The sequence below is a fragment of the Vipera ursinii genome (genome assembly GCF_947247035.1).
Source record: "Vipera ursinii genome assembly, chromosome: 2".
In the NCBI taxonomy this organism is placed as follows: domain Eukaryota; kingdom Metazoa; phylum Chordata; class Lepidosauria; order Squamata; family Viperidae; genus Vipera; species Vipera ursinii.
In genome coordinates, this window is record NC_139513.1 from 171,308,605 (window position 1) to 171,331,200 (window position 22,596).

The following is a 22,596-nucleotide window of genomic DNA, read 5'->3' on the forward strand; positions in this document are numbered from 1 at the left end:
GGATTTAAATATCCTCAAACAAATAAATCCGCTATAGTAGTTTTGCAAATGCTTTGGCATTGCTAGGAATCATCCATTATACCGCAAGGGTTGGAATCGCGGTTCCCCCCCCCCAATAATAAACTGAAATGGAGAAGGTTATCAGATGACTGTAGTTGTAATACCATATCAATGATTTTCATTGGCTCAAGTATATTAGTGGTTATTTGTATGTAACGCGTCTGTGGATAAAAACAATTGCTTGCGGGATAGATCGCTGGATCACATGACAGTATATCGCGTTACAGAAACAGCCTGCTAATCAACATGTGGTAATGCTAGTTGTCTCCAAACTATCTCTACTACTATTCTGCAAGATTGGAGAAATGCAGCTACTACATCGAGCCCATGTAGAGCTAACAGAAGGCAGACACTGTTGTCCCTGCCTACACCGAGGCTCAAATATTGTCTCAACAAACCACACAGAAGGTGTGACTTCATCAGAGCTACAAGAAGGGACACAAAAAGGAAACTTGTGTGGGAGGATTTTGTTGTTGTTAATTGTGTGCTGGTGGCTGACTCAATTATTTGAGTGGCTGGTGGCTGACTCAATTAAGATGCAACTATCCAAAAGCTTTAGGAATAATTTGTCTAATGAATTACAGAGTACAAAACATATTAAAAGACTAAAAATAGAATCTACTCTGTCATCACTGTGGAATCCGAAGAACAAAAAGCAGCCCAGGAAAAACTCATATATGAGCAGCACTGCTCTGAAGCTATCTCATTAAAACGTCCAGGAGAAAAATCTATTATTTCAAAGTATGTGGTGACTCCTGATACTATATTTTGAAATATCATTTTCAACACAACTGCTGGTGTTTTTTTGGCTCCAAAAACAGGATTTCATAACAATGTATTTCAGCAAACAGTTGTATCGATACTTAGTAGGCTTTTATACATAATCTTATAATAACCAATAGCCAGAGGGCAAAATAGTTGTTTTGAAGCAAGGCTCACCAATAGGTTTGCCAAGAAATATCACAGGCTGATTAATATTTTATCCATTAATACATATATGATTTGTTTTTTCCAGGTGTGTTTCTAAACTGAGTGATATGCCAGGCTTCGTTACCCTGATACTATTTGATACAGCATCTTCTAAAAGCTAAGTGATTGTGTAGTCTGTGGCAACTGTGAGTTGTTGAAAGCATCTGCTGCCCTCAAGCTGCAGCTCCTAGAGCTGTTTTTACTTGTTAAATTTATAATCCAGCTTTATTGCAAGAACTGAAGGCAGTGTATCTAAAGTTATTTTTTGCATCCTATAGAAATAAACCTGCAAGGTAGGACAGGCTGAGAGAGAATATCAGACCCCAAAACACCCAGTGGTTGAGGGTGAGCTACAACTAGGTCTTCTTGGTTCTGATACCATGAACACTACATGGGCTTTCAGGAGGCAGTTTCCAAATGTATGCCTAAAATTGGTTGCTATGATGCCAATGGAGGAAAGAGGGCAGAGCATGAGGCACTATTGTCCATGTATTATATACTAGACACAGAAGTGCCCATCTCTTCCCAAAGATACTTATAATTCCTATTAGGATCTTCAATCTGTGACTTGGCTCCTACATTTTACCCCACCCTCCCATTGAAGAAAACATTGTTGTGAATCTGTTTCTTTTGAACTTATGTTGAGTGCTGCCATCTGCTGCAAACAGGAACCTGAAGTCTTTCATTGAGGTTCACTCTAGCAACCTGGCCTCTTATGTCAGTATTCTAACTAGCAGGGCTTTTTTCCCCTCATAGAACGCTCAGAATGGAGTTCCAGCACCTTTTTTGGATGGAACCTTGTAGGGTAGGCAAGGTGGGTTGTATGACACGTGTGAGTTCCGGCACCTTTTTCTTTTACAAAAAAAGCACTGCTAACTAGTAAATACATTATTAATTAGAGTTGCACAATTTAACTTCCTGTGCCAATTTGAAAGAGGCCACTGTAATTGCTTCTCAAAAAGGAAAATCCTTTTGGTCATTAAAAGAATAGCATCTGTTTAACGCTGGAGATACTTGTAAAGTGTCTCAACTAAATTTCATTTTTGATGTGCACCATTGTGCCCACAGTAAAAAAATGACAATAAAGATTATCTTACTAAAGATCATACTGAGACCTCAAGTGTAATTAAATAATCCCACCCCACCCATCCATATTATGGAAATACAGACATGCAAGGTATTATTGGCCTATATCACAGGTCTGCAACCCACGGCTCTGGAGCCGCATGCAGCTCTTTCAGCCGTCTCCTGCGGCTCCCGGTCCTCTGCCATGTGCAGTCCCCCCAAAAAAAAGTGGGACTAAAAAAGTTCAACCAATCAAATCAAATATGCAGGGTAGGTGCATATCTTGCCTTCGCTCCACTCTTCAGTCAAACCCTGTTCTGCGCATGTGCGCATGTACGTGCATGCGCACATATTTTTTGCGGCTCCCAGTTTTTCCTTTTGTGAGGGAACCGGTTCCAAGTGGCTTTTTCACTGTTTTAGGTTGCTGACCCCTGGCCTATATGAATAATATGCCATTTTATTCCACTTTATCCACTGTATCCCTTTAAAGAGCCAAACGGGCCTTTGGTTCTGAACAGGAGCGGAGGAATCAGAGATAGGGGGAAAAAAACATACTGCTGTATCATAATTTTTTCCTAATTTACTTTCTGTTCCAGTTTGCATACTGTCTGTCCTACGTGTCACGAGCGCAACAAAAAAAACCAGTTTGTGTCAAATTTGGTGGTTTTCTAGCGGTTAAGAGCAAAAAATGCAGAAGTTCCGAACGTCAACTAAAACACAGTATGGCTTTTGCTCCACACCTTGTGCTGCAAAAGCCATGAAGCAAAACCAGGCTTTTACCCTCTTAACTCCAATCTGATATGTACGAGAACGGAGACGCTCAGGGTGCATTCAGCTACAGCCGAACGCTGCTTTTGAATTGGCAAGTGTACCAGTCATTTCTCCGAAAGCACTTTTTAAGCCCAATGTATCTAAAGCAGGGGTCTTCAAACTTGGCCCTTTTATGACTTGTGGACTTCAACTCCCAGAATTCTTCAGCCCGTGTGCCTGGCTAAGGAATTCTGGGAATTGAAGTCCACAAGTCATAAAAGGGCCAAGTTTGAAGACCTCTGATCTAAAGAAAGGAAACGGGAGCAACGGATGACAGGAAAGAATGGAGGAGCCTAAACAACCAACAAAATAGGGAGAGAATGGAAAGGATAGTTTTATCTGGAAAAAGAAAACAGGGAATTAATTCGCTCAGCCTTTTTTAGGAAAAACAAGGGCAAAAGAAGCCCCGCCTCCCCGCCATCCGAGCCTCGCACGCTTGCAATTCCTCTAAAACCCCGAGAGGCGGGGCTGTTAGCCATCCTCTCTAGACATCATGGGAGCTGTAGTCCAACGCCTTTGCAACCCAGCTACTTCCTTTACACTTCCCGCCACGGCGGTGCGTCCTTATGAAGCTTCCCCTCCCCTGATTTTTTAATAGCCACGTCGAAAACTGCGACGCGGCCACGCCTCTGACCCTGACGGAGCAAACCTCGGCCTTTACCCTCCCCCCCCCCCCGGGCCTCTCTTTAGAAAACTCGCTCGCGATTGGGCGGAGGGCGCATTCAGGCCACGCCCGGTTAAAGGGGGCGGGGCGGGGCTTCGAGCAGTTCTCTATTTCTGCGTGTGGCTGAGCCTTCCGCAGGCGGGCGCTGGTTTTTGGGGGCTTGTTTGGTACGTATCGGGGTCCTCCTTCCCGCCGAGCGAGCCTGGTCATTCGGGAAGAAAGCAAAAGGCTGTTAAAAAAAGAAGGCGCTCCCGCCTTGAAATTGGTTCTGGCGCCTTTCTTCCACGGGGCGCGTTGTCCCCTGCCTTTCGAAAGAATGATGGTGGGAGGAAGGGAAAGCCTCTCCTGGCTGCAAGGAGTGGGCGAAGCACCTTTTTGCTTTTTAATCCCCACATTTCTGCGCCGTCTTCCCACAGTACGCCTGGACGTAATTCGGTTTTACCTGTAGTCTGCTTTCCCCAGCTTTCTTCGTGTCCTAGATAGAAGCAGCCTACCTTTCCCACCCCTCTTTCCCGATTGCAAAGTCTAGGATTTGCGGGCGGGCGGGGCGCAGCAGGACTAATATTGTAAGGGGCCATTAATATGGAGGAGGCTGCGCGAACGAGGATGGGGTTATCTGAGCGGGAGGGAGATGCACTCTATAGGGCCTTATAGAGCCCGAGCGGGTGCGTATTTGCGAAAGTGTGTGTGTTAACAGGCACGGGCCTGTTCTGCAGCGTTACAACCTCCTGCCCGTCTCCGAAGGAATTGCAAAAGGGGTGGTAGTCGGACTTGTTCTTCCTGGCTGTCAGTCACGGGGCTCTTGAGAAAGCGAATTCATCCTTGGCATAATGTTAAAAAAAATCTTAGGGAATTGAATTAAATAGGTATTAGATATGCCGATGCCTGAGGTTTGCATATAGCTTTCCTCACTTTATTTGGAAAGTTTGCGGGCGGGGTGGGGGGGAGGGGGAGGCAGCACATAACTTTAATATGAGTTTGCTTCCAATCTCTGGGGGTGTGAGAAGTGGATTTTATCTTGTCATCTTATCTCTGTGGCCTTTGAAATAGTTTTTCTAAGAAACCGATGAAAAATATTTCTCAGGTTTTCCTTAAAGTAGGTGGGCAGCAGAGAGAAAGTACAGCGGGCCTCCCCAACCTGGAATAAAGGCCGATTTAAATTTCTCCCTCTATTTTGTTGATGCACCAAATGTTTAAGTGGAATTGTGCAAGTGTTGCAGTGCTTCAGCTGTCCCTGGCAGTCATGTGCTTTTTAATCTCCCTTTCTGCTTGCTCAATTTGCAAAACTCTTGGAAACTGCATAACTTACTACTTGAAAGGGGTTTTTAGTTTTATGTACATGCTTTTTAAAATTAAGAGCTGCAATCCAAAGGGTGTATGGTTTGGGGGACCTAAGGAATGAAATCTTAAGCATCACTATCCATTTTGCCCCAAGTCCTATCCCCAAACTTCAAAAAGCCCAATTTCTCTGGTCTTATTTACTTGTGGTGGCATGAGGATCAGATAATGGATGCTGGTGACCTTGTTGCATTCATGCTGTATAGTAAATATAGGAGAATTGCCATTCAGCTGAGTTCTACAACCCAGTTTAAATATATGCCCACAAACACAGACATAACAGATGTAGTAGTCCTTGACTTATGACTGCAGTTGGACCAGATTTTGGGTCCTAAGGCATTCTGGTTGTAAGGCACCCACATGACCAGAACTAATTTTACAACATTTTTACAATGACTGTTAGGCAAGTCACTGCTGTAATTAAGCAAATGCATGATCATAAGTGGAAAACCCATTCCTTCAAATGAGTGTTTTTTTTACCAGACAGCATCAAAAACTGCTGCAAATCATGGTCGCAAGGCTGTGGGATGCTGCAATTGGTTGTAAAGTCAAGCTGATTGCCAAGCCCTTGAAATACAGTAATGTGATCGGCAGTGGGCATAATATTTTATTATGGCCAGAAGTGCTTTATGGGCCATAAAGCACCTATTCCAGGCTTGTAATTTTGAAGGGTTAAGTGATTGGTTGTAAGCCAAGGACTACTTGCATTTGTGTTTCAAGCTCAGAAGCCCATATAAGATGATTTGGTAATTAATCCAGAGCAGCCATATAATTTTTCATTTCAAACCAAGCTATGAAATGAATAAAAAATACCATTAGCCTGTACAAAGATGGCAAATAATCCTATATTCTTTTTTTGCAAAGTTGCTACTTTTTTGCTGACAGCTTTTTCTTGATGAGGTCAGTAACAAAGGGACCTTAGATGCACGATGAATGATGATTATGACTACCGGTAAATCCACAAATAGTGAATTAGTGCAAATAATTTTGTGGGACAAATATATGGTTGGTTCTTCATTTTTTTACAATGTAGTTCTGTCAGTGAGATATTCCCTTTTAATATGTTTTGTGTTTCAATATTTGTGATTATGGGTTATTCACATTCCTAAGATGCTCAACTCATTGAAGACAGACTAACACACTAGGCACAAATAAAAAAGATGGTCATTCTGGGACTCTGTTGTAGTACACAAGTGTACAAAATTCTGCAGATAGCTTCCTTGATACCTATCAAATTTCCCACCTTATTTACATTGAAAAGATAATTCAATGGAAAACTAAAATACTATAGAAGAGTGAGCCTCTTTTAGCATTCTCACTACCACCCCCAGAATGCTTTGGGGCTTTAAGTGGGCCCCCTAAGTTTTCTTCAAAAATAGCAAAGTGAATGACTTAGTTCAGTTTTTCTTGGAATTCTCCCACTCTTTAACAGATTAAAAAGGAAAATATTGGGGTAGATGTGAGTCCCTGTAGGAGGGGAGGTAGAACAGGTAGTGGCTAGCCTTTTGATGAATGCTTGCTGTGAAACTGAATGTGTTTATTATGTTGGCTACTATGTGAATGACAAATCCTCTAAGACAGGGGTGTCAAACTGCCCCCTCCCCCATTGCCGGCAGTGGAAAAAAGTCGCAATAGTCACCACACATCACATGATGTGATGAGTTTGACACCCCTGCTCTAAGAGGTCTTCATTATAAGGGCTATTTGTGGCTTTTGCCCCCACCCCCACCCCTTTTTTTTCTTTTTTTAACATGGACTGTCTTCTTTTCCCCTCTTTTATGCTCTGTGCAGTCTGGCAACTACATGTTTGTCATCTAGGTCATGGTTGTCCCAAAGGTGCTTTTTCAAAAGGCAACTAGACTTTTGAAAAAGCACTTTTGGATCTGGCAACTACATTCTCCCTTCTTCCCCCTCCCCTTCCCCCCCCTACTTCCCCCTCTTTATTTTCCAACTTTCTGGATGCCTTCCTTTATACATAGTTAACACTTTTTAATGAAATATAAGTAAACTGCCATTTCATTCATTTATTTCATTTATTGTACGTAATTGATGACTTATGCCCACATCAAGCCACAACATTTGGGGTAACCACTTTGGATTCAAGGTTGTATTCTTGACTACGGAAAAAATATTCTTGTCATTTGAGGAGCAACACTATTTTTGCTTTCCTAATTCTTGAAGGATAGCAGCAATTTTAAAGCACAAATCTTACACTTATCCTATTCATGTAGTCCCCAACTTATGACTGTAGCGAAGCCTGGCCATTATAGTTGCAAATAGTAAGAATTGTGAAGCGGGTCATCTTGTTACCTTTTTTGTGGAACCCGTTATTTGCTATGGGGCATTTTTGCTGCAACCCTGAAGTTTCTGGCAAAAACATCATAAATTGTGATCATGTGACTGTGAGAGGATTCAAACCACCGCAAATGCAGACCGGTTGCCAAGTACCGTTATACCTTAAGGAGGCTGTGTGAACAGTTTTGCCTTGGATCAAAAGAAATGATTACTCTTCCTCCTCAGGTTATTTTCATTATGGCACAAGATTTCTTTTCTTTTTCCTGAGGCTTTATTTTTTTATTTGAGTTCATAACTTGTTTTGCATGCGTCCTGCTACCTCTTTTTTATCTCTTAAGTTGGTATTTGGAATTCTTTTAATTCTTAGTAGTTATTTTAAACCCATAGGAAAAAAGGCAGAGACATTACTGTAATTTAGGGACTGCACACCAGTTCGCCTATAGTACTGAACTATTATCTCCCAGGAATCTTTTCCACTGATAGTACTTACAGAGGGGTTGCTGGGAGTAGCAGTTCAGCAGCATCTGGCAGGTTTTTTTAACTCCTTAATTTCATCATAATCATCATAAAGCAGCAACGAATGTATTGAGTCTGGGAGCATTGAAGCTAGGTTACACTCTGCATCTTATTTGAATCCACCTGGTGAGAGGCAGGCGTGGTCACGTGTGATTTACAGAAAGAACTTGATCTGCTGACAGATTGATCTTCACAGAGATACCTGGAGAGCTTGCTTCCTGAAGAGGAAAAGAGCAGTTGGGGGGGGTGGGGGCTTACTGGGAACAGTATGTGCTTCTTCTGCCCTTAATCTGAGAGGAATGTTTGAGCCAGGGGCCTATGCTGGCTGAGGAATTCTGGGAGCTCAAGTCCACAAGTCTTAAAGTTGGAAAGGTTGCAGACCCCTGGTCTGAGCAGTCATCAGACTTTCTGTTTGCAACTGCACCTCTCTCTGTGGGAACTGAGACTTTGTAATCTGTCACAGATTTTCAACCCTTTTTTCCTCATTTCCGCCTCCTCCCAACTGCTTGCTGAGAAGATTTGGAGCGTTATTTGTACCCCATTTCTGGCTGAAAAAGGGGCTGCTACTCTCCTTTTATTGCATGGTGTAATAAAGCACCCTTCTTCTGTTGGCTCTGACCTTGCACTGAACATGTGCAAATGAGGTGATGCTGTAGAGCAGGGGTGTCTTCAAACTTGGCCCTTTTATGACTTGTGGACTTCAACTCCCAGAATTCCTCAGCTAGCGTGCCTGGCTGAGGAATTCTGGGTGAAGTCCACAAGTCATAAAAGGGCCAAGTTTGAAGACACCCCTGCTGTAGATGCAAGGGTGTCCAATCTTGACAACTTCCAAGACTTGTGGATTTCAACTCCCAGAAAGCAGGGGAATTCTGGGAATTGAAGGGCACAGGTGTTGAAAGTTGGGCACCCTTGCTGTAGAGCTCGTCCTGAGGGGCTAGCAGAATGCCTTGGAACTATGATACCTTCTGGTTCATAAGTCTAGCTGGGTCGTTTCTTCTCTTTTCGGACACCCAGGTTTGCCTTGTTTAAAACATCTTCCTTTGTTGAATTCTGGCACTGGTTTTCAGTTAAGCCCTTTGATTATTATTGGATGACACTTTGTGTTGTATTTTGTATTCTAATAAACTTTTTCTCCCCTCCTTTCAGCCAAAAGTTCTGTCTAGCTGTGAATCTCAGCTTTTCTTGGAGCCGTTTCCTTCCCATACTTCCATGATGAGTCTCCAGTGGGCAGCTGTGGCCACTTTTCTCTATGCTGAAGTCCTCCTTGTGTTTCTGCTCTGCATTCCGTTTATCTCTGCCACTAGGTGAGGAGCTAGGGTTAGGGTGAGTGTGGGATGGGGGTGGGTCCTGAATCGTGATGGCTTAGGCTGCCGAGAAATGCAAAAGCCACACAATGTAGGTCAAGACTCGCCTTGGTTTCCAGAGGATTGCAGAGGGAGTGACTCCGGAACCTGGGATGATGAGTGAGAGTAATTAATACCCCAAAGCAGGCAGGAGAATATATTTTTAACCAAGGCCAAGAATCCGAAGGAGGCTGGGATATGCTTTTGTGTTAAAAGTAAAGAGTTGCTCAAGTTTGTATTAATTACTCAGATTCTGAGGCTACAGGCAGTCCTCAATGTATGACCGCAGTTATTAGCCTGCAGTTACGATTGTAAGGTTTTATGGTCATTAAGTAGATCGTCAAATGATCATGCCTGATTTTATGATCTTTTTTTGCAGCAAGCATTAAGCGAATCCTTGTTTGCTGGAAGATTTTTTGCTGGAAAGCAGAAGTACAGTACATACCAGTTTCCAGCAAAACTGTAAATTTTTGGTTATGTGACTATATTATGCTGCCAACAGCCATAAATTCAGGCATGCATGCCAACTGCCAATCACCCGAAATATGGTCTTGTGACCAAGGGGGTGGGGTTGTTGGAACTTCAAATCTGGGTTGTGGATACTTTTTTCGGGATCTGTTGTGACTTTTAAACAGTCACTAAATGACCGGTCATAAGTCGAGGACTAACTCTATTTATTCAGAAAAGATTGTGAATGGCTTACAAGTTTTAAAACAGTGCACAGTGCAAGTAATTCTCACTTGCCAACCACTTGTTCAGTGACCTGTCAAAATCACAACCGCACTAAAAAAAGGAGACAGTTGGGTCCTTGAAGTTATGGCCATTACAACATCCCATTGGTGACATCGCAATCTGGGTGCTTGGCAGTGGGCATGCGTGCATGGCGGCCTTAAGTGTTCTGTGGTCACACAGCTGCCGTTTGTCACCACCATGCCCATCTTCCAACAAGCGAAATCAACAGGGAAGCTGCAGAAGGTTGCAAATGGCAAGCATGTGACGCCCTGCTTAACAACCACAGTCAGAAATGATGAATTGATGTATGTCAGGCATGGTGATGTTTGACTTTATGTCTTTGCTCCTTTGCTCTTTTTTCCCCCCCTTGGCAATATAATTGTCATCATCATGAGGTTACAGTGATTTTTTTTTTAGTTATTTGAGAGGCAGCACCCAATATCTAAAACGTTTGCTAAGCCATGATGTAACGTGCATTGCAGCCCAACGGGTGCATTTTCCCCACCCCCCACCCCCCTTAATATTGGAGTTTTTTTTTCTACAGGTGGCAGAAAATCTTCAAGTCCCGTTTGGTGAAGCTCCTTGTGATTTATGGAAACACTTTCTTTGTCGTACTTATAATCATCCTTGTTTTGTTGTTTATTGGTAAGTAGAAGTCTATGCAATTGGTATTGACAGTATTCTACTGCTAAGCTTGTAAGCCGCCCTGAGTCTTCAGAGAAGGGCGGGATATAAATGGAATTAAAATAAAAAAAAATAAAAATAAAATTATTACTGACAGTATTATTAATATCACTTATTCATAAAGGTGTGCCTGTTGGCATACAGGTAATCCTTGACTTACAACCATTCATTTAGTGACTGTTCGAAGTTACAGCGCCAATGAAAAAAGTGACTTATGACCAGTTTTCACACGTGTGATCACTGCAGCGTTTCTAAGGTCATGTGGTCAAAATTCAGGGGCTTGGCAACTGGCATGTATTTATGGAAAATATAAAAAGGAATGGGGAAGAAAGTATTTAGCCCCAGATTTCTGCCAGGGAAACCAAATGGATGCTCCCAAGTCAACATGGTGCTGGAAGATAAGCCCCCCAGGATAGAAGGTGCCCAACCAGCTACTGAGAAAGAGCAGAAGGGTGAGCATGGCTAATTTTGGTGCTGGGTTGAAAAGATGTGAAGCTACTCATCTATCCAGAAGCAGAAGGAAAGTCTGACGCTCCAGAGTCCCATGTACCATTGGTACCTGGAATGTCTGATCCATGAACCAAGTTCAACTTGATGTTTTCTGAGCAGAAACATCAGGAGTTGAACATGAATGAATGGACTGAAATGCCAAAGCATTGCATCATCTGCTGTGGATGACAAAAGGACAAAAGAAATGGAATAGCTCTCAGGAAAAGAGGATCACAGTCAGGGCTCAGGTCAGTGCCTCACATTGGAAAATGATCTCAAATGAACCCAAGGCAAACCACTTGGTGACAGCAGCCTCTGTGCTCCAATCAGAGATGCAAATTTTTATTTTTTATTTTATTTTAATTCCATTTATATCCCGCCCTTCTCTGAAGACTCAGGGCGGCTTACAAGCTTAGCAGTAGCCTTCATTCTATGTATATGCCTGCTTATTAGGGCTTTCACACACACCCCCAAGCGGCATTATTACAAAGTCAGCTTAATTGCCCCCAACAATCTGGGTCCTCATTTTACCTACCTCCGAAGGATGGAAGGCTGAGTCAACCTTGAGCCTGGTGGGATGCGAACCTGCACTAATTGCAGGCAGAATGAAATAGCAGTTGAAGAGCTCTTCTACAGAAGATTTCTGGGTGAAATGTGTGATATCTTTAAAGATGAGACAAAAATATACCACATGCAAAAAAAAACAAATAAGACACACAGACTATGTGATGATAAGTTGGGAACAGAAAGAAAACAAAGGGCAAAGGATGACAGAGGAGAATTTGCCCAACTACTGAGTTGCAAAGACCAAAAATGGTACATCTAAATAAACAACACAAATGAATTGAGGATAAATTGAATGGGAAGGACAAAAGAATTATTTAAGCGTCTTACATAAATCAAAGGACCTTTTATGCAAAGATGGGCTGAGAAAAGGCAAGCCAAAGATCTACTAAAGAAAGACTTGTGCAGATATATGAAAAACTCTACAAAAATACCTCCAAATCAAGGATATGTATTAAGGTTTGGTTGCTGAACTGGCAGTTTGGGAAGTGAAGTTAGAATGTTGCTCCTAAATGATTAAATACCAGCAACATACTGTTTAAAATCTTATAAAATCATTTGTGTAGTTTGTAAGCAGCCATAGGAAACACAAGCAGCGGCAAGAATCTAGAAACAATCAGTTTTTATTCCAATATTGAAGAAGAAGTAGCTTTAACAACTCTTGAACAATTTCACTTCTCTCAGATCTAAAATAATGCTGAAGGTTTTGTACTTTGTACTTCAACAGTACATGCAACATGTACCAAGAGGTACAAGGTGGATTCAGAAATAGCAGAGTACCAAAGAGCAAATCACTCATATCCAATGGATAATGAAAAAGCAAGGATATTCATTTTTATTTTTTTATTTTAATCCCATTTATCCCGCCCTTCTCCGAAGACTCCGGGCGGCTTACAATCTAAGAAGCACAAATCAATGTGCTTAGCAATAGCCTTCATTCTATGTATATACCTGCTTATTAGGGCTTTCCCCCCCCCCAGCAGCATTTTTACAAAGTCAGCTTATTTATGTTTGCTTTTGGCTTTGATTATGGATAGCTAACTCTTAAAAACATGAGTATTTTATTATTTTTATTTTTTGTTAATTTTTTTATGCTGCCCATCTCCCCTATAAGGCAACTTTTAACAAATTATAAAAAGACAAGTAGGAAAATAAATAAAATATTAAAATTATGCAAAAAATCAAGAGATGGATGGCACAGGGATGAGGTCTTCTTATCCCATCAACCACCTCCAGTAGGGAGCCCCCCCCCGCCCAAGTCAGGCAGCAAACCCAAGTTTTAATACCCTACAGAAAGACCAAAAGGATGAGATCAGTCCTCGCTTCCAGTGGTAGAGTGTTCCACAGGCACAGGGCCACAAAGGTCCTGATCCCGCCCACTGGAATTCCTTAGGAGACAGGATCCGTAGCAGGCCACTTCCACTGTCTCGAGTGGAGCAGGCTAGTCCCATTGGGGTGAGACGGTTCCTCAGATATACAGGTAGTCCTCGACTTACGAAAATTGAGCCCAAAATTTCTGTTGTTAAGTGAGACATTGGTTAAGTGAGACTTGTCCTATTTTATGACCTTTCTTGCCACAGTTGGTAAATTAGTAACAAGGTGGTTAAGTGAATCTGGCTTCCCCTTTGATTTTGCTTGTCAAGTTTGCAAAAGATGATCACATGACCTTGGGACACAGCAACGGTCATAAGTGTGAGCCAGTTGCCAAGCATCTGAATTTTGATCACACGATCATGGGGATGCTACCAAAGTTGTAAGTGTGAAAAACAGCCATAAGTCACTTTATTCAGTGCCATTGTAACTTTAAACGGTCACTAAATGAACCGTTGTAAGTTGAGGACCACCTGTATTGAGCCACCCCATCTGCTTATTGAAGAATTTACTTCATGACCAGGAAGGAGCAACTAGAATGAAATACAGAATGACTAAACGGTTCAGAATTGGAGCGTTCCAAGCTCGATTATTTAATTACGTGCAAAATATAATATGAGAAAATCTAGAAAAAAATAGAAATAGGATTGCTGGGGAAAAAAAAACTGCCTCAGATCTGTTGCTGCTGCCGCTGCCCGGAAGGTTAGAAATGAGGAAGACTTGAGGGATCTCTTGAAAGTGAAAGAAGAAAGCGCAGCAGCCAGTAGTATGCTGCTCAGTACTAAACAGAACCCTAAGATAATGCCAACGCACAATAAAGGTTGAAGTAGTAACTGAGTTTCATCTTCCTTCAAAATTTCACGAGGATAACGACTTGCTGCAGTACAGGTAGTCCTCGACTTAAGACCACAGTTGCCCCTGGAATCTCTTTGTCGCTGAGTGAGGTGGTCAGATTGTTGGGGGCAATTAAGCTGACTTTGTAATAATGCCGCTTGGGTGGGTGTGTGTGAAAGCCCTAATAAGCAGGCATATACATAGAATGAAGGCTACTGCTAAGCATGTAAGCCGCCCTGAGTCTTCAGAGAAGGGCGGGATATAAATGGAATTTTTAAAAAAAATTAAAAAATTAAGCGAGATGTCATATGGCTATTTCATTCAACAACTGCAGTCCTGGTTCTGGGTCATGCAGTTGCAGTTGTTCAATAGAGTGGCAAATTTCCTTGGAGGGCAGGGAAGAGTCAGAGACTCCGGTATGCGGAAACTGCTATGGGCTAGCCAGCTCCAGGGGCTTACTGGCATGTGTGGAGCTGGTACAACCCTGGACCCTTTAGCCCAGAGGTCCCCAACTTTTTTGGGCACCAGGGACCGGTTCTGTGGAGAGGTGTTTTTCCGTGGACCGGAGGGGCTATGGCTTTGTGTGCTGCCTGCATCCTGCGGATGGGGCTTTGTTTGTTTGTGTGGCCCGGTTGCTAGCATGCTGGGGCCCGGTACTGGTCCACAGGCCGGGTGTCGGGGACCCCTGCTTTAGCCTACCTCTTGCTCAGCCATACATGGGAGCCCTCGGATGGCTCCAGGACCCAGAGTGCACAACCTTTCTCTTTTTTCTGCCGCTTTTGACAGATGCACCCAGCCAGAGTGAGACATGGCTTTTTCCAGAGGCCGCTTTGCCACATTCTGAAGGCAGGTGTTATTCTTGCAGTCCTTTAGGAGATTCCCTTTTGAGGAGGCTCCCCTTTAAGGATTGCGAGAATAGTGCCCGCTTGCAGAAGGGCGCGAGGCGATCTCTGCAGGAAGGCCGTGAGGTTCTGTCTCAATTCAGAAAACTAACCAGCAATTAGAAATAATATAATTTTGTTCTTAACTGTGACTTACAGTCGAAGAGTAATAAAAAGTGGCAGTAACAGCAACTAGTCTGCCTCGCTACTGAGATTACTTTCTTGGCAGCAAGAGATAGGAGCAAGTATTTTGGAGTAAATGCTAGTAGTTTAGCATCAGCAGACCTCTGCATCTCAGTTCCATTGGATAGTGGATCCCCACTACAGTAACTTAGAAACATGTTTGAACTATATCTGCGCTGCTGGTGAACTGGATCTGTTGGGAACCCTGTTTTGTAGTGTTTATAATTAATAAAATGAAAAAAAAACAAATATAAAAGCCACAAGGGATGTTGGGCTGTACTTTTACAAGCTGGCTGGAATTTGCAAATGAATCTTAAGTATTCAGAGCTTTGATTGTTTCTCGATAACTTGCAGATGCCATTCGTGAGATCCGGAAATACGATGATGTGACAGAGAAAGTGAACCTGCAGAACAATCCTGGGGCAGTGGAGCATTTTCATATGAAGCTCTTCCGGGCCCAAAGAAACCTGTACATTGCTGGCTTTTCGTTACTGATGGCCTTGTGAGTACCAGAAAGGAGCACTGTTGAATAATTAGTTCATTTCACAACCTTGCAGTTCCCAGATATTTGGGGCCATCATCACCCAGCCAGCATTCTAGCTAGTGGTTGCTAATGTCCGACACATTAAAGTAGACCAGATTGAAGGAACTGGATTAATTTGGGTGGCGGTAGCAAAGCATTTAGCAGGGAGGAATTGGAACAGCATTGGGAATAACACAGCTATAAAACATGCAGCGAATAACGCTACATCACATCTAGTTATCTATCATTCATTCCTCGGACTGTCTTTTTAGTAGGGTCAGAGAACCATTTTATTTGACCTGCAGTCCTGCAGATGCTATAAATCCTATTGATCTCAGGTGACTTGGCTATTCGTGAAGGCTGCCAAAGAAACCTTATTTGGAATTCTTGTTCTTCCAGAGGATAGAAAGAGGTTCACGGGAAAGCCATCTGGTTTTAGGAATATGCACAAATGGGAAACTGCTAGCAAACCATTGCGCTTTGGCAGTTCTGCTGAACCACTTTGGATTGGTTGTCATGTGGCAGAAACAGAACTCAAAATGGGGTTGTTCCATGTTTTGCACGAAACAAAATCTAGAACGGGTCTTCAAACTTGGCCCTTTTATGACTTGTGGACCTCAGCTCCCAGAATTCCTCAGCCAGGCATGCTGGCTGAAGAATTCTGGGAGTTGAAGTCCATAAGTCATAAAAGAGCCAAGTTTGAAGAGCCCTGATCTAGAAGGTCCCAGAGAAATGTTAAGAGCAAGTAGGTCAAGGCTAATGGACATCTACCCCCTTTCTCTCCTTTGCTCAGTAGTTTCCAGGACAGTATATCCCCATCATGTTCCACCTTAGCTGCAGCTTGCATTGTTGCTGTTCTCCTAGCATGGCCTGTTGTCCTAACCCAGTGTTTTGTACCAGCCTACTACCAGCCCTGCAGATAAGGCAGGGACAACCTCTTTTACAAGAAGGCAAGAGACTGGAACTAAGCCTGCCAAATTTATGGACACAAAAGCAAACAGAGCAAAAACAAGACACGAACCACGAAACGAGCTATTCAAACGGTTGCCTTCAGCAAACCAGCCCTCCCACGCATTCCCCTTTTAAACAGTTCAGGGCGTGGCTTCTCTCTGCCTCCTTCCGAGGTGCCCCATTGCCTTCCTCTTTACTCCTGATTGACTGCCTCCTGCGTCGGGCATCCTTGAACAGGGCCAGCTGTGGGTCATCTTCATCCACGCTGTCAGGCTCACACAGCTGGGTCTGCATCGTAACCAGGTGGGAGGGGCCTGGCTGAGGGCTCTGCGGAGCCTCAATATTATTCTCAGCAAGCTCTCCAACACCCCCCTCCTCCTCCTCTGAATCGTCCGACCCAACTGCCGAACCCACAGGCTGACCCTGAATCACAACACCCAGAAGACATCTTTGCATTGTCTTCTTTCTCTTCTCCCCATCAGCACGTATATTCCGCCAGCACGCCCAGTCTTCCCAGCCCATCCTTCTCTCGTCTTCTCTCGTCTGCTGTCCATCTATGGCCTTTGCACCTGTTCTTTATTGCTTTGGTCCCGGCTGTCTGGAACAGGCTCCCAGCTGCCAAGCACATCCCCCTCCATTCACCCGCTCTTCCCAGTATCTTCATTCCCTTCTTCCCTTCAGCTGCTGCTGCCGTTTTAGCATTATCCTATTCCTATTCTTACTTCCCCAAATAAATTTTGCCAAAGCCAACTATGGTTCGGTCCATACTCGGAATTGATTCATTCATTCTACGTTTCAAAGGATTTAAAATATACACACTTGATTTGGAATTGGACCATCTGAAACATGGACAGAACGTTTATTGCGTCCATACAGGGGTCTCTGTTGGAGGTGGTCCCTCTAATCCAGGGGTGTCAAACTCGCAACATCATGTGACGTGTCGCGACGTATTGTGACTTTTTTCCCCCCTATTGCCGGGAATGGGGTGGGCGTGGTTTCGGCATGACGCATCTGGCCCGTGGGCTGGCAGTTTGACACCCCTGCTCTAATGCCTTGTGTAGAGAGTAGCTTGAAGGCGAGGGGTGAGCTGCTCGCAAGATTCAGGGAACAAATGAAAGGAGGGGTGCTGGTGTTTTTCCAAACCCGTTTCTTTGCAGGACCATGGAATGTTACCTTGGGTTTCAAAAATAATTCTAAAAGAGTGGATTACTGTACCTGACAGCAAAAAGATTGCCGGCCCCTTATGTAAGGCTGATGCCAAAGTCTCGTTGGAACGCTACTGGCCTACTTCTTTGTGCTGAGTTAAATTTGCAGTTTCATGGAACATTATGCAGTAGGAGGCAGTTGTTGTTGTTTTTAAAATTATGTATTGCATATTCTGGGGCTGATTGGGTGATCTTGGACCAGTCACTCTTGAGTCCAGCTCAGCTCATAGGCCGGTTATTGTGGGGAAAATAAGAGTAGGAAGAGGTATTGTGTATATTCCCTGCATTGAGTTACTTATAAAAAAAGGTGGGATATAAATAAAGAATTACTGCAGAGTAAATCAGATTATAAACACTTAAAATATCTTTGCCATTAAATTTGCTGTGCAAATAGTCTTCAGTTTATGATTGGTTGCTTAGCGGTCACGCTTGGGGAATTCTAAATAATGTTTCAAATAGTACATTCGGTCATGAGAGCCCTTCTGATAGCATGGAAGCCTGCTGCCAATCATGGTAAGACTTTCCTATAACTTTTAATTTTAATATGACGCCATCTCTCTTTATCATTCTTTTTTGGACATATTGCAATAATTAATGCACATAGTCCTGGAATTGTACTTTTTTTTTAGTTCAGATGAATTTCTAGTATTGGTGCATATTTAGGTTGCGTGAAAAATAAACCAGAGGCGAATGGATCCCTATAGATAGTCCTTGACTTATGATTATTTGTTGAGTGACTGTTTTGAAACTACAGTGGCCCTGAAAGAGTGACCTCCCACCCTTCACTTAATGACTGTTGCAGCATCTCCGTGGTCATGTGATCAAAATTTTGGCAGTTGGTATGTGATATCTATTTACAATTGTAGCTTCCCTGGGGCACGTGGCTTGCCCTTTGTGACCTTCCCAGACAGCTGCTGACAAAGTTGATGTGGGAAGATGGATTCTCTTAATGACTGCATGATTCGCTTAATGACCATGGTGATTCGCCTAACAACTATAGCAAAAAAAGATCATTAAAATGAGTGCTCATTTAACTGCCTTGCTTAGTGACAGATGTCCTGGTCCCCATTGAGGTCATACGTTGAGGACTACCGGTGCATAGTTATTTTTTTTCTGGAGTTCTTTAGTATGTAGTCTGAAAACCTTGGGTGTAGGCACAAAAGCTTTTAAGACGCTACTATTGGATTTTTTTTAGTACGTGAGATTGGGAAATATTAGAAACACTACTATTTTAAAAGTAAAAGTGAGTGGAATTGCCATATTTATGTTTGGTCGCTCAACAGCAAGACACTGGTGAAGCGGGCACAGCAGCGCCTGCATTTTCTGCGTCGCATGAGAAAAGTACCTCTTCCCTTTCTATAGAAGGACGCTCAAGAGTGTTACTGTCTGGTTTAGAAGCATCACTGCTTCAGACAGGAAGGCAGTGCAGAGAGTGGTGAGGTTGGCAGATAAGATTATGGCAGTTCCCTCCCTTCAATCCATGACATAGCACATAAGATTGACTCAAGGTTGACTCAGCCTTCCATCCTTCCGAGGTAGGTAAAATGAGGACCCAGATTGTTGGGGGCAATTAAGCTGACTTTGTAATAATGCCGCTTGGGGGTGTGTGTGAAAGCCCTAATAAGCAGGCATATACATAGAATTAAGGCTACTGCTAAGTTTGTAAGCTGCCCTGAGTCTTCGGAGAAGGGCGAGATATAAATGGAATTAAAGTAAATAAATAAATAAATAAATAAATAAATAAATAAATAAATAAATAAATAAATAAATAATAAGCATTGCTTGAGCAGGGTCCGCAAGATTGTCCGGGACACTACACATCCTCTTCACGACCTGTTTTCCTTGTTACCTTCTGGGAGGAGGCTCCGTGATATCCGAAGCAGAACATCCAGATTCAGTCACAGTTTTGTCCCATATAGTATCAACCACGTGAACTCTCAAATTTCCTCTTTCTGCTACCGTATGTATTCAAGATGGACAGTGGTTAATATTTATACATATTTATATGTAAGGGTGTAGGTATATATAAATATATATATGTACGTATATAGCATCTCTATAAGTGTGTTGTGTATGTGTACCCTTTTGAGAGCAAGCAGTAGAATTCCATTTTTGACGCGTGCCAGTGTGCCCACAATAAAAAATGACAATAAAGCAGGGGTGTCAAACTCAATTTCATTGAGGGCCGCATCAGCATTGCAGTTGCCCTCAGGGGGCCGGGTGGGTATGGCCAGGGTGGGCGTGGCCTACTGGGTGGGCGTGGCTAGAGTGCGTATGGCCTACTGGGTGGGCGTGGCCAGCTCTACATCGTTCGCATCAAGGGTGCCTATGGGGACCTGGGCAGGAGTGGGACAGATCTGAGGGTCTCTGGCAGGAGGAGGGTCTCTGGGCCAGGGCCAAGGCAGTGGGGGCCGTTCCCTCACTGTTTCCGGGATGGCTTTGCGGGCCGCATGAAACCACTTCGCGGGCCGGATCCGGCCCCCGGGCCTTGTGTTTGACATGTCTGCAATAAAGGTTATCTATGTTTAATCCGGTGCTAGTTGAAGTGTCCCCATCATGCTGTTCAAAGGCTACGTTGTGCAGAATGACAAAAACATGACCGTTGCATAACAGTAGACACCATGCCACATTGTCCTGGTAGGGGAAGAGAGCAGATGGTAACTCCTCATTGTGACCTTACCTGGAAGACATCTGCAATCAAACCCTGCTATATTTCTGTCTGCCGGTTAATTGCCATTCTTTCCATGAAATAGCTGTGGAAGTGTCCCCATTAAGCCACAAGGTGGCAGACTAGAGCACCACATCTCTCTCTTCCTCTCTCTGAAAGAAAGGCCGGAATTCTGAGCTGAATCAGCCAGCATATTGAATGCTTTCTCTCAGTAGTAACCCTAACACTGCATATATGTGATGAGGTGATTTGGAGTACCGATAGCAGTTTCTTAGGCTTGGGTCTAGTCAGTTTATAGAAATTGCTGCCTTTGACAAGAAGCATCGTGTAAATGAGATTTCAAATCAAGAGTTTTCTTCACCACCACCCTTGTTTTAGAAAAGCAACATTTATTTGCCTTTCAGGCTCTTGCGGCCTTGCTACCGTGATTGCTGCTGTTCATAACCCAAAGTGAACCAGGGAATTGTGTTTTTAAAATCCCTATGTCCACTTGGGAAGTTGCCTGGCCAACGCTTGGGTTTAATTGGCCGCTTTTGGCTTGGAGAGACCGGTAAGAAGGTTGCTAACAATGCCTGTGGCATGTAGATCAGCCTGACTGCAGTGTTGAATGCAAGCAGTTGCATTCAAAGAGGATCTTCCAGAGTATGCAATTGGGATGGGGGGAAAAGGGAAGTGCTAGCTATGAATTCCATCTCCTTGCTGTCTTTCTGGTCAGAGATGCAAAGTTTTTTGTCTTTACACCAGCTGTTAGACTGGACATGGCTTCTCTGCTCTGTACCAATCTCTTATTGTTGCAAGGGGAAGTGTCAGATCTCTTCAGAATAATCATAGAGGGACAACAGGATTCTTGGCCTAATCCGAGTTCATTCTGCCTGTTTTTTTTTTACTCTTAGCCTTTTCATGAGTCCACAGGACCATCAAAAGGCCTGTCCTCCCCCTCCTTTCTTGGAGAGAAGCTGTTCTAAAACCAGAGTGTGAGTGTTGTGCTACTCGCTTGTCACCATCTGTCTTGGCTGGTTGGGCCTATGTGTGGCATCTATTTTCATTCCTTCCTTCAAAACATTTGTATAGCCACCCATCTTAATGGACGGCTTACAATCCAAAGATACAAGCAACATTTAGAACAACAACAACAACTGGACTGACAGGGATTTTAATTATCTTTTTAATTTTTAACTTCATTTTAATTTTAATTTTAATTTATTCTACTGGGGCCATTAATTTAATTTCTTTTTAACTTTTGTATTACTGTATTTTATTGTTGTTAGCCGCCCTGAGTCCTTCGGGAGATAGGGCGGCATATAAGTCCCAATAATAAATAAATAAAAAATCCCACAGGAACCAGAGTGATGGTGATTTTGTCCATGGTGATGGTGACGAAGTGGTACCCCAAGAATTTTACCCAAGGCTCCTATTCCTATTGGTACTATCTTTGGTTTCTTTTGCCACCATCGTACTACTTAAATTTACAGGTCTCTATACTTGTGGATTTTCTCCATTTTTCTCTCTTCTAGTCTGCTGTTTCCAGTATTGCAGTGTGTGCTGTCCAAACTTCTTTGTCTTATCAACAGTTGTTAAGTCTGGGCTGTTGTGTGGCAGTTGCCTGTCTGTTTGAATTCTAAAGTCCCAGAGCACTTTAGTGTCTTTATTTTCTATTTCTTTATCTCTTTTGTGGTCCTACCAGCTTTTGCTTGCAGGCAAGAGGTATTTTTTGCACATATTCTAATGCACCCTTGTTGCTACTTTGTCATGACCCTGTTTATAGTTAGTCTGTGTGATCTTCCTGCACCAGCTAAGTAGGTGGCCCACTGTTCCTTCAGGTCCTTTGCAGAGATGGCGTTTGCTGCCTGTTGTAGTCTTCTCAATTCTGGCTTTATAAGACTTGGTCTTGTGCAGCCACGATTAACCCCTCTGTTCTTTTTTTCAGTTTTCCTACTCTTAGCCATTGCCAGGTCTTACTGTTACATGCTTTGCCTGCTAGTTTTTTTCTGTACTGGCCGTGTTATATTCTGCCATTCCATGTCTCTTTTTCTTCATTTGGTCTTATGGGCCAGTTTGATCACTTTGGTAGTCAGTAAGTGTTCAGTAAGTGAGTAAGTAAGCGGTGGCTCAGTGGGTTAGGACACTGAGCTTGTCGATCAGAAGGTCGGCAGTTTGGCGGGTTGAATCCCGAGTGCCGCGTAACAGAGTGAGCACCTGTTACTCGTCCCAGCTTCTGCCAACAGAAGCACGTAAAAATGCAAGTAGAAAAATAGGGACCACTCCGGTAGGAAGGTAACAGCGTTCCGTGCACCTTTGGCATCTAGTCATGCCGGCCACATGACCACGGAGACGTCCGCGGACAAGCGCTGTCTCTTCGGCTTTGAAACAGAGATGAGCACCAGCCCCTAGAGTTGGAAACGACTAGCACGCATGTGCGGGGGAACCTGTACCTTTACCTTTAAGTGTTCA

At 43.3% G+C, this 22,596-nt stretch overlaps 1 protein-coding gene across 2 annotated transcripts in view; it reads left to right on the forward strand.

The window, feature by feature from the left end:
- The first annotated feature begins 3,660 nt into the window (after positions 1 to 3,660).
- Positions 3,661 to 22,596, forward strand: part of BCAP31 (B cell receptor associated protein 31) — a 55,524-nt gene continuing 36,588 nt past the window's right edge. For both annotated transcript variants that reach the window (XM_083353064.1, XM_083353065.1), the window contains exons 1-4: positions 3,661 to 3,735; positions 8,864 to 9,021; positions 10,337 to 10,437; positions 15,153 to 15,300. In XM_083353064.1, coding sequence (XP_083209190.1) covers positions 8,927 to 9,021; positions 10,337 to 10,437; positions 15,153 to 15,300 — 344 coding nt within the window. In that variant the 5' untranslated portion in view covers positions 3,661 to 3,735; positions 8,864 to 8,926. The remainder of the gene's footprint in view (positions 3,736 to 8,863; positions 9,022 to 10,336; positions 10,438 to 15,152; positions 15,301 to 22,596) is intronic.